The sequence below is a fragment of the Cimex lectularius genome, unplaced genomic scaffold (genome assembly GCF_000648675.2).
Source record: "Cimex lectularius strain Harlan isolate CLEC.00 unplaced genomic scaffold, Clec_2.1 scaffold379, whole genome shotgun sequence".
Lineage (NCBI taxonomy): Eukaryota > Metazoa > Arthropoda > Insecta > Hemiptera > Cimicidae > Cimex > Cimex lectularius.
Window position 1 is genome coordinate 136,833 of NW_019394211.1, and position 15,435 is coordinate 152,267.

Genomic DNA, 15,435 nt, shown 5'->3' on the forward strand with positions numbered 1-15,435 from the left:
AAAGACCAGAAAGTTTCAGTAAAAATATATGCAATAGTTATTTATTCAGTAATTCAAAATATACATTCTTTGTATTATGTACAATAGAGGCGTGCGTTATGTACAAAGGGGCTATAAATAATTATGTACAAGGGGGTGGGCTCGGGGGGGGGAGACTCGTCATCATCCCTTGGGGCAGAGAGGTTCGGACTCGATCCCTCTTCCTTCTTCCTGCGCTTGCTTCTTTGGACTTTTACCTGTATGGAGGAAGAGGTGGTTCTTGAGGTTGGTGTGCTTCGAAAAGCCCCGGCTGCAGATGTTGCACCTGAACGGCCAAGACCCGTTGTGCACGTACATGTGCGACTTGAGGTCGCCCGGGGTCGGAAACGACTTGGAACACAAAGAACACTTGTGCGGCTTTTCCTGAAACAAAAACAAAGCGTATAATTAAACAGAGCTGTTTAAAAGGAAATAAACTCATCAGTTTAAGGAACTAAGTGCTAATTAGATGTCCTGGGTTCGTGACTAAGTACTGTTAAGTGATCTGACAGTTTGGCATCAAACAGGAATGTTTAAAGTTAAGAAGTCAAGTAACTATGCATCTCTTTAACTACGTGTTAGTCAATTATTATATTTATAACATAAACCAAATTTTAGGTAAATACAAATGGTCGATTTTGTCAGCATTATCAATCGGTGAAATAGGGTTGACTGATTTTTGTAATATTTTTTATTCAATTGATCACGAGGTGCGCAGTACAAAACATACCCTTTAAAATATTTCCCAATTTTCCTATAAAAAATAAAAATTTATCCCAACGTTCAACCAATTCATTACTTTTATAGACCTCTTCACTAATGAAAGTTTCAAATTCTTACTGAAGATGGAATGATTGATTGTTTTATTGGGAAATAACTCGTGATCAGCGCTGTGGTAGAAGATAGTCGATGTCTCGATTACGAAGATGAAAGATTACTAGGAGGTGCGCTTTATGATCTCCATCCACTGGAGACTCTGGCTTATTGAACTTTCTTACTTCGGTCCAATTGTCTCGATCCTTCTCCTAAGACATACTAGGTCATTGACATTATCTTTACTACATTTCCTTTCCGTGAGTTTTCTTTGTAACTAAGGTTATATCTTCATTGAGCGGTTGCTTCGCATTCGAAGATGGTATCGGAGGATATCTTTTCTTCTTCATTGCACAATCTACAGATGGGGCCCATGTTGTGTAGATGTAATCTCAGATGCCAATGACCGGTTGATAGTCTTATCACTCTTCTGTTTAGCCCTCTCTAATTGTGGCAGTGAGTTATTTATTGGTGAGGGTTGTTTTAGCATATGCTTACTATTAAGGTGTGTCTAGCACATTATCCTTTCGTCTTTTTTGGATCCGTTCTGTAATGGGGGATTTTGTTTTTGTTTTTATTATCCCAAGAATAGGTTCAGGGCCGTCTTGCAGACCCTCCTTTGGCCAGTGCGTCAACATTTCCATTACCCATTTGTGTCCTTGTACCAAAGATATCATCCAGTTATTGTGTTTCCCCAAGTTTTGGAAATTTTGGATGCATTCACTCACTAGATTTGATGTGATTTTTTACATGCTAATGCTTCAATACCTGCTTGGCTACTCAATTTTATGAGGATTTTTTTGCCAGTGAATCCTCTTTTAAAATTTTCCAAGGCACGAGCATTGGTAGCATCAACTAACCAACCCGATGTCTTCATACTCTACTGTGTAAATATCTGAATGAATGGCTTTTAAACGATTTTTTAGTATAGTTTAGGGTAAGGAAATTTTAAATTTATTCCTGTCAAATATTTATTAAATTGATTTGAAATCGGGTTAGGTTTTGAGATGTGTCTTTAGATGTTTAGTAACAAAGATCGAACTGATGATGCATGAGGATCTGATGCATTCGATTTTTCCTAATAAAATTTTTATTACCATCTACTTAAAAAATACATTTTAAAATTTTATGGTATATCATATGTATTTACAATACACTATGTTATGAGGGGAGTTAGCAACCATTGTTGTTCTCCCAATTTTACACAAAGGCTGGTCCATGGGAAGGAGGTCCCGGGGCCATCTCCGCTTTAGTCGTCTGTCGGGTTTATAGGGATTATGGTGAAGGGGGCTAGTGGGTTGGGGTGAGTGGAATATATTTGGTAGGGATTCATTTTTTGCAAAGGGTATTTTGAGGGTGGTACTGGAGGCATAACAGGGAGCGGTGACTATGATTCTAAGCTCATTGGATTGGAAGGATCCCAAAGTTCTAGTCCATAAATCCAAATCGGTTTCAGTAGTGTTTTGTAGCGTATCAGTATGTTTTTTGTGGATTTGTTAGATTCCGTAAGTAGTTTATAAAGAAGTCCGCAGCGACTGTTCAATTCCTTTTATTTGTGTGTATTAGTTCAAGGTTAAACTGATGTGATGAACTAGTATGATGGAAATACGAGGTTTTGTTCTTTGTGTAATGTTTAAAAAAACTGTCGGTTTAATTATTTCGGAGGTATGTATTTAATGATGTTGGCCTTTTTGGGACGGAAAAGAGAATCGTCTTTGTTTACGCCCTGGAGCTTCTTCTTTTCAACGGGACGATATGATGTCCAACAGAGCGGTTAAAATGATTTGAAGCATGTCCCAGTTGGCCGACGATGGGACTTAACGATATGTGTGAAAGAGGAAGTCAATATTTTGCCTGTTGAAGAAAAAAATGTGACGACCCCGTTCACCCGTGACAATATGAGTTCGGCTAATTGCCGGCTTTGTTGCCCTGCTCAGCCATTGTGAAATCGACGGTAATAACTCATAACGTTCTTCTGAAATCATCGTTTTTAATTTCTCCTGGCCAGCCGTCCATTAAAACGAACGGTGTTTTATTCTTTTGGCTGGCGAGGGGCAGGAGGCCAGAAGGACGAAGGAGCTCTTCTTTCACCGGCCATGGACGTGGAGGGAAAGTGAACTCGGGTCTAATTTTCAATGCGTTCTCACGTTAATGCGATCGCTTTCGTTTTTTACATGCCTTCTATGCGATTGGATTAGAAATTGTTTTGCCCGTGAGAAAATAAAAACTTTTCAACTGAATTTAATTATATTGATTTCATATCTGTAATTCTATCGAAACATCTAAGAAAAGTATCACGCTTTCAGAAGACATTGTGCGAAGATTTGGTCTTTTCTTATCTTGTTTTTCATTCTCGTTAATAATTACCATTAATAATAATAATTTTGTTTTAGTAATTTTTTTCGCATCAATTACAACCCTTACAAATTTTTAACACTTTAGGCATGGACTTAAGCCCGTCAGCCAAATCGACTCGCATTGCTCTTGTGCATTACATGAGAGTTAAAGCATGCAAATAAAACACCTTTTTTAAAATAAAAAAATAATATAAATAAAGAATAAATGGACGAAGAAACACATAATTCTAAACTAAAGATTAAATTCAGCTATGAGGATGAATTTATTAAGGGAGTAACGTCACTCTTTGAAGGATATGTGAAACAAAGTATAGGCGACAAGTTGAGAAGAAGTAAGGTCAATTGTTGTCGACAATTTGGCAATGTAGAAACTTATATAATAAACTTGTAATAAAGCTCTATAATCCCGCGCGTGCAATGCATATGTTTATAAAGTGTGCCATTCCTTGGCTCCATATAGCGAGCGCATAGGAATCCCGCCCAATATAAGAATTGTTTTCGAGTAGGGCAGCGAATCTCCGGGTCCCCTGTTCCGAGTTTTGGAGGAAACAAGGATGTTATAATATATATAGTACTGATAGTCCGTTGACGTAAGGTGTGTTGAGAGTAAATGTATTTATTGGCGTGAAAGTGTTGAGCCCAACGTCGGAGGCTGGCCAGATAAGACCGAGGTCTGACACCTGACTGCCAGCACTTTATTGTAAATTACAATAGCTGAAATTGCCAGTATATGTATGCCATATTTATATATATTATCTCAATCACGGTAACCATTCAATCAGTCGATTACCTCAATTAAAAAAAGTGAAAGTGTGGGGAACAGTTCACTGTAAATGATAAAATATTTAATAAATATCATACGATAATATTTTTAAAAATATATATCTCGTAGGTTCAAAACTAATAATTCGTGCGTGCTTATTGTATGCATTTAAGCTCGGTAATAGGGCGGCCGAGGTAGCTAATAAAATTTGCGCTGCGTTCAGTGTTGAAACAATATATTGAGCGCATTGCCCAAAAGTGGTTCTAAAAGTTTCAAAAAAATACTTCACCATACTCAAAGCATACCTTGAATGACGACTTGAGGGGTGCTATTGAAATTCATTCGGGTCAAACGTATCAGGAGCTCGCCAGACTGTTCAACTTAAGAGATGAAACAATTCGCCCTAGCTTATACACCTTTACTTTGTGCTCTGAAAGCTCTGAAAGTTGACAGTCTTTGATAATGTCGTGACTGAGTCTGCAGGTTATCATCTTCAAAGAAATTTGAGCCTAAAATCTTAATTATGTCAAGTTGTAGACATCTTTAAGATGGTTTTGCCCTGATGATTACCTTAAAATAGGTCCAAAGCTTGGTCGATAACCATCAAATTTGTCTTTTCATCCATACCGAGATCCAGATTATTTGAAAGCAGCAAAAGCCAAATGTCCATTTACTCACCTTTCACGTCATCCCAACTCGACGTAAGCTAGAGCTACCATTCTGGGGTAAATTTTCAAATACTAAATCATTTCATTTCAAATACTAAAGCACATTAAAAAAAAAAAAAAAAAAAAAAAATCAAGTAGAATAATGAAAAGAGAGGATGTCTCATTTTTTGTTTCCAAACATTATTGTTCTCATCATAAGAACAAACCTTACTGGACTATTCAAAAATCCTCCAAATCTAGCTTGTTATCCCTAAACAAAATTACACCTTGATTTAGGTCGAGATTTTTTAATTTTATTAGTAAAATGATTGCAAAGATATCAAAGAATGTACGTGCAACATGGGGACTGGGACAAAGTTATGTTTCGAGCCAGCAGGGCAACTAGTAAAACTTAAACGAGAAGCGAGCATCGATTGTGGTCGGGTATGCTCACGATTGAACGTCTGATATGCTCTCTGAATTTGCATGTTTGCTTTAAAGTTACAAGCATAAATTATAAAATGAAAATAAGACATGATTGAACTACATAGATTTTATACAACAGATGATCGTGTAATATTGTAGATAAATCTAATTGTGAGGTATTACACAAAACCTCCAATGAAGATGTAAAGTCGGACGATCAGAAACGAGCCAAAAATAGTAATAGTTTCTTTGATATTTGGATATAGGCTATAAACAGACCAATCTAAATGAAATAAGTTTGTTCCGTTTGATTAATCGTTGTTTATAAATAAGGAGCTTGAAATTTTGTCGGATGTCAAGGGTTCTTTATAGTCAATAGGAGATTTAGCAAAAATATTATGTTTTAGAAAGTCATACTAGTCGCTTTAGGTGTTACTTGTTCCGGTCGCAAATGATTTTCTCGTTAGTACACGTGATTCACAGATCCAATTTTCCGTCTCGTTCTTTAAGGGGATGGCTCGCAACGATGGGTTTCTGTTCGTAAAAGGTTCAGTCTGAGCTCGTAAAAGTCAAAAACAAGCAGCCAGTCGTGGGAGCAATTAGTACAGTAAACAGTCAGCCGGAGTAATTATAACTTTAAAGAGTCTCCCGAGGAACTCGTATCGTCACGGCGGACTCGGCAGAAGATTTCAACTGACCATTAACGATTAACAAATTGTGGAGATGTACGATTTTCACGCAATCGCGCCCTTTGTAATGACACGTCGTTCAATTTGTTCAGACATGCAAAAGCGTACTGCTCTACCGGCCAAGTATGAGATCGAACCGCTCCGACGGTCTCATCCTCGGTGTAACACCTCTTTTGATTACATCTCGGCATCGTATTCTATCAATTCCCTGTTTATTTTTAGTTATGGCGTTTCATTAAGAATCGGAGGCAGCGTGGAAGAGGTAGAGCACGGGTATAATTATAAAACGAAAGGAATTACTTCTCCCCACGTTCTGCCGAGTAGGCGGGGGCTTAACTAGTTTCAGAGAGGGAACAATTAAAAAGTCAACCCACACGCCGAAGAGAGAAAGAGAGAGACGGTAGCCAGTTGTAATTTACACGTCGGAGGATAATGGACCCCGAACGGGAATGAATGATCCCTGAAGTGTAATCTAGAGCCGGACTGTAATGTAGAAGAAAGAGAAGAGGAAATTGAAACAGAGTCATCATGAGGGTGCCTGATGTGTGTTCAGCTAATGAGGGCCATAGGAGTAATCAACCCGAGGATTTTTTAACCCTTCTTCCAGATTTAATGTTCGCCCCCGATTGTTATGAAGATTCTAGGAATTCCGATCAAGGTCTTCCTTACAAAACCATAGCAGTTTTTTAAAAAACGGTTTGATGTACATATATAGTTGTTAATAAAAGGGTCATCAGGGTTAATCACCTGCAGACTTGTGATATTTTTGTGAACTGTGTACAACTATTGAAGGGTTCTTAATCCGGTGAAGACACTTTACAATTATACATTCCCATTCACTTTCCAATAGAATATTTTTCATTTTTCAACATCCCCTTGCTCAATATCCTTCCTTCGCCACGACATCCTCGGTTGCCCAAGTCGTTTCCAATTGTCGGAAAATACAAAATTAATTTTATTTAGGGAGCCTTGTGTGGACACCGGGTGAATAGTAATGTCTGTATTTATTTGGATTTACAGGCCGCCTCGCATGCCTGACTAGCATAACTCACGCGCCGTTCAAAAGACGAGATTTAGGACATCGGAGTGGGCATTTTTCACTTTAAAAATTTTTATTACGGCGCCATCAGCGTCTGCAGGGCTTTATGAATTTCTCTAACTGCCTGTTGTCATGAATAACTATTTATCTTTTCTTTTCAAATAATTGCGTGAGAATGGAACCTAGCTGTTTAAAACTAAACAGGAAAAGTTTTTTTTTATCGTTCGGCCGTTTTCGATCACCCTGGATGGGTTTATTATTTTTGTTAGCCATTTTTTTATATATTATATTATAACACGTTGGTACGCTTTGGAAAATGATTATTCGGAAATCGTGAGATGCGGTCTGGTGTGACGTAGGTTTTAGAAAAACATTTTTTTTATCATGCCAACGTTTCGATCATTATTGAGATCATCTTCAGGGCTCAAAGTGTTTGTTTTCCGTGTAGATGTGTCCTTCTCGTGTGTCATGTTGAGAGTGCCCAATGTGCTTTGGAAAATGTAGCGCCCAAACTAAAAAAAGTTTATAAAGGAATAAACCAATCACAGGTGACGCAGAACATGTTAAGGCGTACGTTTTAAATGTTACTGCTTTTTGCCGGTTTTGTTATGTTGGTCAATATCATGATGATGGCAGTGAGTGATGATATTTATTTTCTACACACCCTTTATGGGGACTCGAATCAAAAATATCGCAGTTAATTTGATACATGCAGGCATGAAAATCGGAGGGAAGGGCCTGGTAGCGTTTCTGTCGAACGCTTTGCCCTGTGACTTTTTTGCCTTTCTAGCGGTGCCCTATAATGATTTTGAGGGTTCAGAATTTCATCTTAACCGAACAAAAGACGGGATTCCTTCATTGTCTCGGCCCGCCGTGACGGATCGGAGGAAATATTCATCTGGGCCCTTTCCCGGCACGTTATTCATCTGCTGGTCATTAACACTTTTAAACCCATAGCATGCCATTAAAATGCTATTGTTTATCGAGTTCCGCCTCTACCGAACAGAACCGGGAATCTGAGATCGCCGAATGAAGAGTGGCTCCGATTGACAAATCCGCAAGTTGGATACTAAAATGCATACCTGATACTAAAGAATTATGCCCATTTGTCGTATTACATCTGCTGTTGTAATAACAAAAAGCTAACAATTTAGTTAAAAAGGGAATGATTTGCAATATTTCTTTGTTAACAATACTTGTTTAGTTTAGAAATAGTTTAATCAATTATTAACCCTTTATGGCCCAATGTTGCCTTAAAGCAAGACGAACATTAGGAATTTGGTTAAATTTACTCAGATGATTTATCCTACGGGAATTGTTTAATAATTAAAAGAAAATATTCGCTCAAGTTGCTATATAAATAATATCAAATATTGTAAAAATTGCAAAGGAGAATAAGACCCCAACCTCCGGACATAAACACTTATGGTCTAATGTTGCCTTAAAGCAAGACGAAGCAATTTTGTTAAAAGGTTAGCGGAAAATCCCGTAAGTATATTGATAGAACGTTTTGATTAGCGCTAAATGAATCAGTGTTGCCAATACACGAGCAAGTACAACACTGCGCTGCCGTAAATTTAAAACTTGAAGTTGACCTCTGAAGCAAGAAAGGGTTAAATTATAAACTGAATATGAAAAATTTTTGTTTGGAAAATATAACAATTGATACAAGATGCAGTGGTGGAGTGGAGAGCCCATGTTGGAGATAGAAGAACCAAGATAAAAATGTTAGATTGCCCCCCCCCAAAAAAAAATCATTATTGCCAATATACAACATGGAACATTGAAGGAAAAACATGGCACCCGCCCTAAACTCATGGGATTTGCTAAGCTTGAGCAAAGGTTAAACAAATTTTGGTCCATTCATGCTTTCTTTCTTCATGTACGAAAATAAGAAAGCAATATTATTAAGTACAAAGCCAAAATGAAAAAAATCGTTATTAAAAAAACTTTTTTTTAGGTATTCCTTAGTTTTAAATAAAACAAATTTTGAACGTTTAGGTAAAATAATTGGATTTTTGAAGCGAAGGGCAAATAGTCTTAATGTAGGGGGATAGAACATTTAAACGTGAATTTCATTTAGAAAGTTTAAGGAAATATGATTTGTAGTTCGGTCGCTTTTTCAGCCTGGTCTACCTAACCTCGATATTTTGGTTTGTGAGATGCGTTTCAGCTGGGGAGCATGGCAAAACTCATCTAAATATTGTGTGTAATAAAATGTGTTTGATTTAGGTCAGATTTCAGATAGTTTAACTTGAATTTGATCGGACCAAACAATATTCAACTAAAAATACAGCCATTTTTCTGTTTTTAAAACTCGCCAAGGGTAAGTTCTCGTGTGTTTCTGTGACTTTAGGCTATTGCCATGTCTGACATGTGCCAAGAGAACGAAGACGTGTAATTGGAATTGTAATAATGGCTCGTGCTCTCCGTCATGTGGCTTATGGAACATCTGTCCGCAGAGCAGAGCCGGCCGCGTCGTGTCCATACCTCACGCTCGAGGATGATCCGGCGTGAAATCATTTATTGCCCCCTTTTAGATACACTTGTCCCGGCTTTCACGACGATTCACGAGTACGTGCTTTCATTTTATAAAGATCGCCACCCAAGACCGCCGACGATTCTCCGGGCCAGTGATCGATGTGGGAATCGGGGCCAGATGACGTTACTCCTCGTTATTACCGGACCGGAACTCGTAAGACGTTAGAGGAAGTGGGCGCATATGGCCTTTACAATCCTTATGGCTCGCAATTGTCTTAAACCTCCTTCTTCGATTATAAACATAATTCATATTATCCTTTATGGATAGAATGCCCATTAGGCAAGCCATTCAAAAACGGAACCCTTAATAATTTCCTGAATAAGGGATATCCCTATTTTCTTTTCCAACCGTAACGTCATTAGGGAATACCAACAATAATCTTTTACTTTGACCGTCAGTCGAAAACAACAATATATTTATTACATTTGTGGAGCATTTGGAATTATTACACATCTCTGCATGGACTATTAAAATTAAAACGCCACTTTGATGATCTGTAGCACTGGATTTACAACAGTACTGAAAATCTTGTAAAATTCTAATATGTATAACACTGATTGATTAATAGTTCAGAGACATCCAGTCCAGAGCGTCATTTGTCTTTTGATTGTATATATCACAAAGAAGAAAGAGTGTATAAATTTATTCAAAAAGCTTGCTTCAGAGATAAAAATTTATATTTTTGTTATAAATGCATTGGTTTAAAACGATAACAATGTCCTACGACGTACTAAAATAACTAAGATACCAGGTAATCAGAAAAGTGCGTGCAGTTTTTCATTGTTTATAGTTTTAATACCGTTAATCAATATTTCTAGTTATGTAGGAAGATTATGTCTTTACGCCATAAAGATACCAAAAGATAAGTTCATAAAGAAAAAGTGTCTTGAACAGATCACCACAAATTTTCAATTACCTTCTTTCTAATGCTTACAAAAGCCATAAATCTTGTGAGCTTATTTTATGAGTTTAACTGCGTTTGGTGATGAAGCAATAATAAAACTAACAGCAACCCCAGAAATGCTCAAAAAGTTTAAAAAAAGTAACAGCAAGCTAAAAACATCAACTTTCGCTGATGAATATTAGATTTTCACGTCAATGGGATTTTTTGAGACATCCGATGGTACGACCTCCCGTTATTACCTGTACAGGGTCGATTTTTCGTTGCAATCCAGGCAGAAACGTTTCTATTTTTTTGGTAGAAGGTAAATGCTTAGACGCTGATGCTTGTTGCCGTCGGTCAATTTATGAGTCGGTCAATTTGGTCAGGTTCCACGTCTTCCTAAGTCGTCGTAAGCTGCAGCGAATGGTTTCAACGATTGGCGAGCTGTTGACATGTTGGCTCGAATGAAATACGACAGCTTCCCTCAATTCGTCTTTCATTCAAGACATAAGGTCTAACAGACCATAGTTCATCTCCAAAACTCTTTCAGAATTACCAGGAGCAAACATTTTGTACCAATTTTGAGGATAGTGCTCAGTTATTGTTTCCTCACCGAACGCAAATTTTACGAGATCCTTCTGTCTCCCGAGAACCGTACAATTCACAATAAGTACGCACGGATTTGAAGCCATGAGAAAGAACTGTTCAAGACACTTTTTCTTAACGAACTAACGCATATTCTATTTGTATTACGTGATGTACACACCTAAACCTCGTATGTAAATGTTGATTAACTATATTAAAACAATTACAAATGAAAAACCTCACGAACTTTTCTGATTACCAGGTAGTTCGAACTTGAACTCTCTACGCTTTTCACTTTCTCAATTGTTCTGTTGATTTTTCTTATTAGCTAGTACATAATTTCACTTTCTCCATTTAGCCGGTGAAAAAACAAGCAAGGTCGTTATTTACTGGGATATTATGATTGGCCCGTCAAACGAAATACCAGGGGATCCGATGTCCTTCTTATGTTTACAACATATTCAGTTCACATATAACAATTATCAAACCAACTGGGACGAGAGAGGCCGCATAAGGCTTAATTACACAGGAGGGCTTCATATATTTTCGTCTAATTGCCAGTAGTGCACGGGGCTTAATCTCAGGGGTCGGGTCGATGTTAAGCGTGTCAAAGGTAATAACATTCATTGGCCGGGCTACTAGACGTCGTAAACCAGTCTGAGATTTATGGGGGCGGGGCAGAAGGATGTCCCACAACCCTCGCACCGATTATGCTAATCGAGTTTATGCTAATGCCTCCGGCTGCTGTCAATCAGCCGGTGACACTAATCTTTTCGGCTATCTTCCGACGTAACTCATTGACATCGCTCTGGCTTTTGCCCGGCCATTGTTAGCACTTCATAGAAAAAATTTACCAGCAGTTTAACGGTCATTTTGATGCCAGCGATGGCCATGAAGTCTTTTCCTTGTTATTATCTTTAATATGTGTTCATACGGAACAACGTTTGACGCTATTTTCGACGTGAACGGGTTGGAAAGTAAGCGTTATAGAGTCAAATATAAATATTTATTAGCTTTATAGAAATAACATAATTCTTAAGAAATTGCCAGAAAAGTTCGTGAGGTTTTTCATTTGTTATTGTTTTTATATAATTATCAACATAATTAATCAAGCACTGTCAAAAAGGGGTTCAAAAAACTTAAAAATGTGATCCACTAAACTTAAAGCAACACCTTTTTTATCAGTGAATTTAGCTTCAATTGGACAGGGCCATTTAGTGACGGTAATGGTATAACCTCCTCGTGTTACTGATTCATTTTCGTCATATGTGACAACCTGTCAAAAACGTGTTTTCGTGCAGTGACAGGAATGAAAGACAACTTTTAGAAGATATAGCTTGTTACCCTGGGTCAATTTATGAGGAAACCAGCTCAGCTTCCACATCTTACTAAGTCGACATAAGCTAGAGCGAATGGTTTCATCATTTATGTTTTACACTCTGGCGAGCTCCGCGCATGTTTGACTCGAATGAACTTCGATAGCTACATACAATTCGTCGCCTTTCAACAAGACAAACACAAGGATCGTGAAACGCAAACCGATGTGAGCAGAATTGATCAAAGTACAAGTTCACAAGCTAGTTCTCAACCAAAAAATATTTCAGAAAACCATGATTGTAAGTGATTTGGCTAGAAATATTTATTTGTAGCTAAATCTCTCGATGCCACGGGAAAGCGCATTTTGATTTTTTGTTTATGTACATAACAGCATATAAAGTTACAAATTCTTCCTTTTAGTTGGTTGGAAAATCATGATGTATGGTTCATATGTTTACTTCTTTTCGTATACCCTTTTTGAGTAAAACATATTTACCTGCTCGGACTTTCACCAACTTTAATGTTGTCTGAAACTGTTAATTCTGTATTGATGTTTTTATTTTTTTAAGATTTTATATAGAGTTTGAGTTTAGGTGAATAATTCTCCAAACTTGATATTTCGTCGCTGTTCCCACCAACAAGGAATTATGATAATGTTTTATTTTTTTTAAGCACTTACAGATTGTCTGTAAGTTAAATTAGGGATTTGGCTTTTGTAGAATTGGCATTTTTTTAATGTTAAAAAAGATATTTTCGTATCTCGCCCTTAATTTCCATAAAATCTCCATGCGGTCTAGCCTGGGAAAAGTGGTGGCGTGACGCCTCCCCTTCGGAAACCACCCTCTTCCTTGAGGACATGGGAAGGTAACTTGCGATAAAGAGATCCTCCTTGGATGTTTGTTTCAATTAGTCAAGTCCTCAGGGCGTGGTGGTCGCCGATCGGCGGAGCGGAACCTCAGAACTTTCTCACGGATGTACCGGAAGCGATGATCAAGCCGCCATTGTCTAACCGAGGGCGGCATTTGAAATTCAAAGGAGACGGCAACAGGTGCTCACCTGTAAGTCTACAAGGCGAGATTTGTCGTGATTCATGAAATTGGACTAGAGCAGAGCCGGTACCGACCAGAGTCCTCGAAAGCCCACAAATTCCATCTCCTGGGTCCTTAGCATGACAATGACGCTTAACCACTCCGTTTCAACATCTAACATTCAAAACGCTTGTTTTATTTTCGACGGCGGCGTCGGAATGCGTTAAATCGCCTTTGTCACCTATCGACTGTAAATTTCACTTAGTGTGGGTGAAATTCATCGAATCCTTTCAGCTACCGGCAAAAGCTAAACCCTACCCTGGAACCATCGGAAGTTTCATATTATCGATTTGGGTATTAGTTCAGTAAGTGGTAGGTTTGTCTTTTAGTTATGATTATTATATAAACCTTCCCAATCGGTGAAGAGCAACTTTAGCTATTTTATCTTGGGGAAAAATTATCAGTTGGCAAAAATCGGTATTTGATAATCATGAGTAGCATCCAAAGACCATTGTTTACAAGGTTAATTTACTTTCGATTTGGCTCAGTTGACCTCTCACGCTATTGTCTTAATATATTCGTTTTTTCTTCCAATCTTATTTTCTTCCTTTCCTCTGATCCTGAACGAGACTTATTGACGATTAACGCAAGGGCTTCATTGGGGTACAGTTAATTACCGATGATATACTTATTTTCAGTACAGCGGGAGGCGAAGACGTGAGCCCGTTAGAGAGGGCCCCGAGGGTGGAAACTGTTATTAAGGCCAGGTGGCAGATAGGAAATAACTGTGATGCTGACTCGTTTATTTATCTTTTCAATTCGCCTTGTGTTGTACACCAGTTGTACATCAGGTGCCCTACGGATCACCTGTTTCTCGGTCAAGACTTCATAAGCGTCGAAACGAGTCTCCACGCATTTAAATAATCGTAAGGTGGACGTTAATCTTGCGTCGTTTCCTGTACTGTCCCACGATGGTCGTTATGACCCGAGAACAGGTAACACCTGTCACAGGACCCACCTGTCTTCCTTTCTTTACGACGAGTCCTTATATTTCTGCGATGTTTTTTTTGCCCCAATTTTCCCCCGGGATTCATTTGTCTTCATTCCACCCCGTGGAAAAAGGATTAATCGGGAGGAGTTTTTCCCTGGAGATACTGACTTGGTTAGCACCTGTTTTCTAATGCCCTCAGGAAATCATTAGTTCAGGAGGGAGGGGGCGATTCCTGGTCTTTCCTGCAACACTCGAACAGGTCAGAAGGGAAAAAAATGGATCCATTCACGAGGTGTTAATGGTATTTTTAGAGAGTGTTAACACCGTTATAATGTGGTCCTAAAAAAAAGGTTTCAGGATAGGGCATTTCACACATCATGGAACAATACTTCTTCACCCAATAAAAACCTCGGCATTGAACTTCCTGCCAAATTATTACATTAATCAAAATCTTAAAATGGATTTAAATTATATTTAACAAGACAACAGTTACAAAAGACAAAATATAATTTCTGCAATACTTTTTCTATGTGCCATTTTTTCTTTTTGCATGTGCAACTATATTGAATGTGCATACTAAGCCACTAACAACCCCTTAATCAATTATTACAGAGTATATAATTAATTTATATATATAATAAGTCCTTAATTATTTTTAAAGAAGTGGCGTGTTTCACGGCAGGAACGCTGAAAGAACTTCAGTACCCATGAGTCATATAGTATAGACATATAGTAAAATGTAATCAATTTGAATCTCCTAGTGATATATTTGTTTAAAAAATATTAAATAACGTCAGCGAATTGTAAAGAGAAAAGGGATAGTGTAAGGCGTGTAGTGGAGTGGTGTAAGGCCGTCGGATCGTCGATGCCTCGTTGTCCCGTAGTGGTCCGCCCAGTCTCGATGTATTGCTTCATTCCGGGACATATGCGAGCCACCCGGGGCTCAATCGAATTTACGCTGACGGCCTCTTGTTGTGGCCGTATTCAGATCAAGATATGCTGTAGCGGAGGCCATTGTTTCGGATCTTGTCTCCCACCGGCTTCGTCTCTGTCTCAACTTAATTAACCATGGATTAAGTCGACGGTAGCAGCGCGACCGGGCGCCCCCTTTGTCTATAGGGACCGCCGTGGAGAATCGGAGATTGGAAAACAAACAATGAGACCTTTTTTCGATTAATTTCGCTTTTTGACAAATGCTGTTTCATATGACCGGCTTAGAGCGATTGTCGAACGACGGAGTGGTGATGCCAATCGTACAACTTTCGGTACCAGGTTTGGACCGTCAATTCTCGCTCTTGTTTCTTTCAGAATTTCGCCAACTAAGTTCAGTTGTACGT

At 38.3% G+C, this 15,435-nt stretch overlaps 1 protein-coding gene across 1 annotated transcript in view; it reads right to left on the reverse strand.

Annotated features, from left to right (window-relative positions):
- Nucleotides 1-15,435, reverse strand: part of LOC106667106 (zinc finger protein 287) — a 144,436-nt gene that overhangs the window by 39,567 nt on the left and 89,434 nt on the right. The window contains exon 6 of the mRNA XM_014394810.2: nt 237-402. Within this exon, the coding sequence (XP_014250296.1) occupies nt 237-402 (166 nt within the window). The remainder of the gene's footprint in view (nt 1-236; nt 403-15,435) is intronic.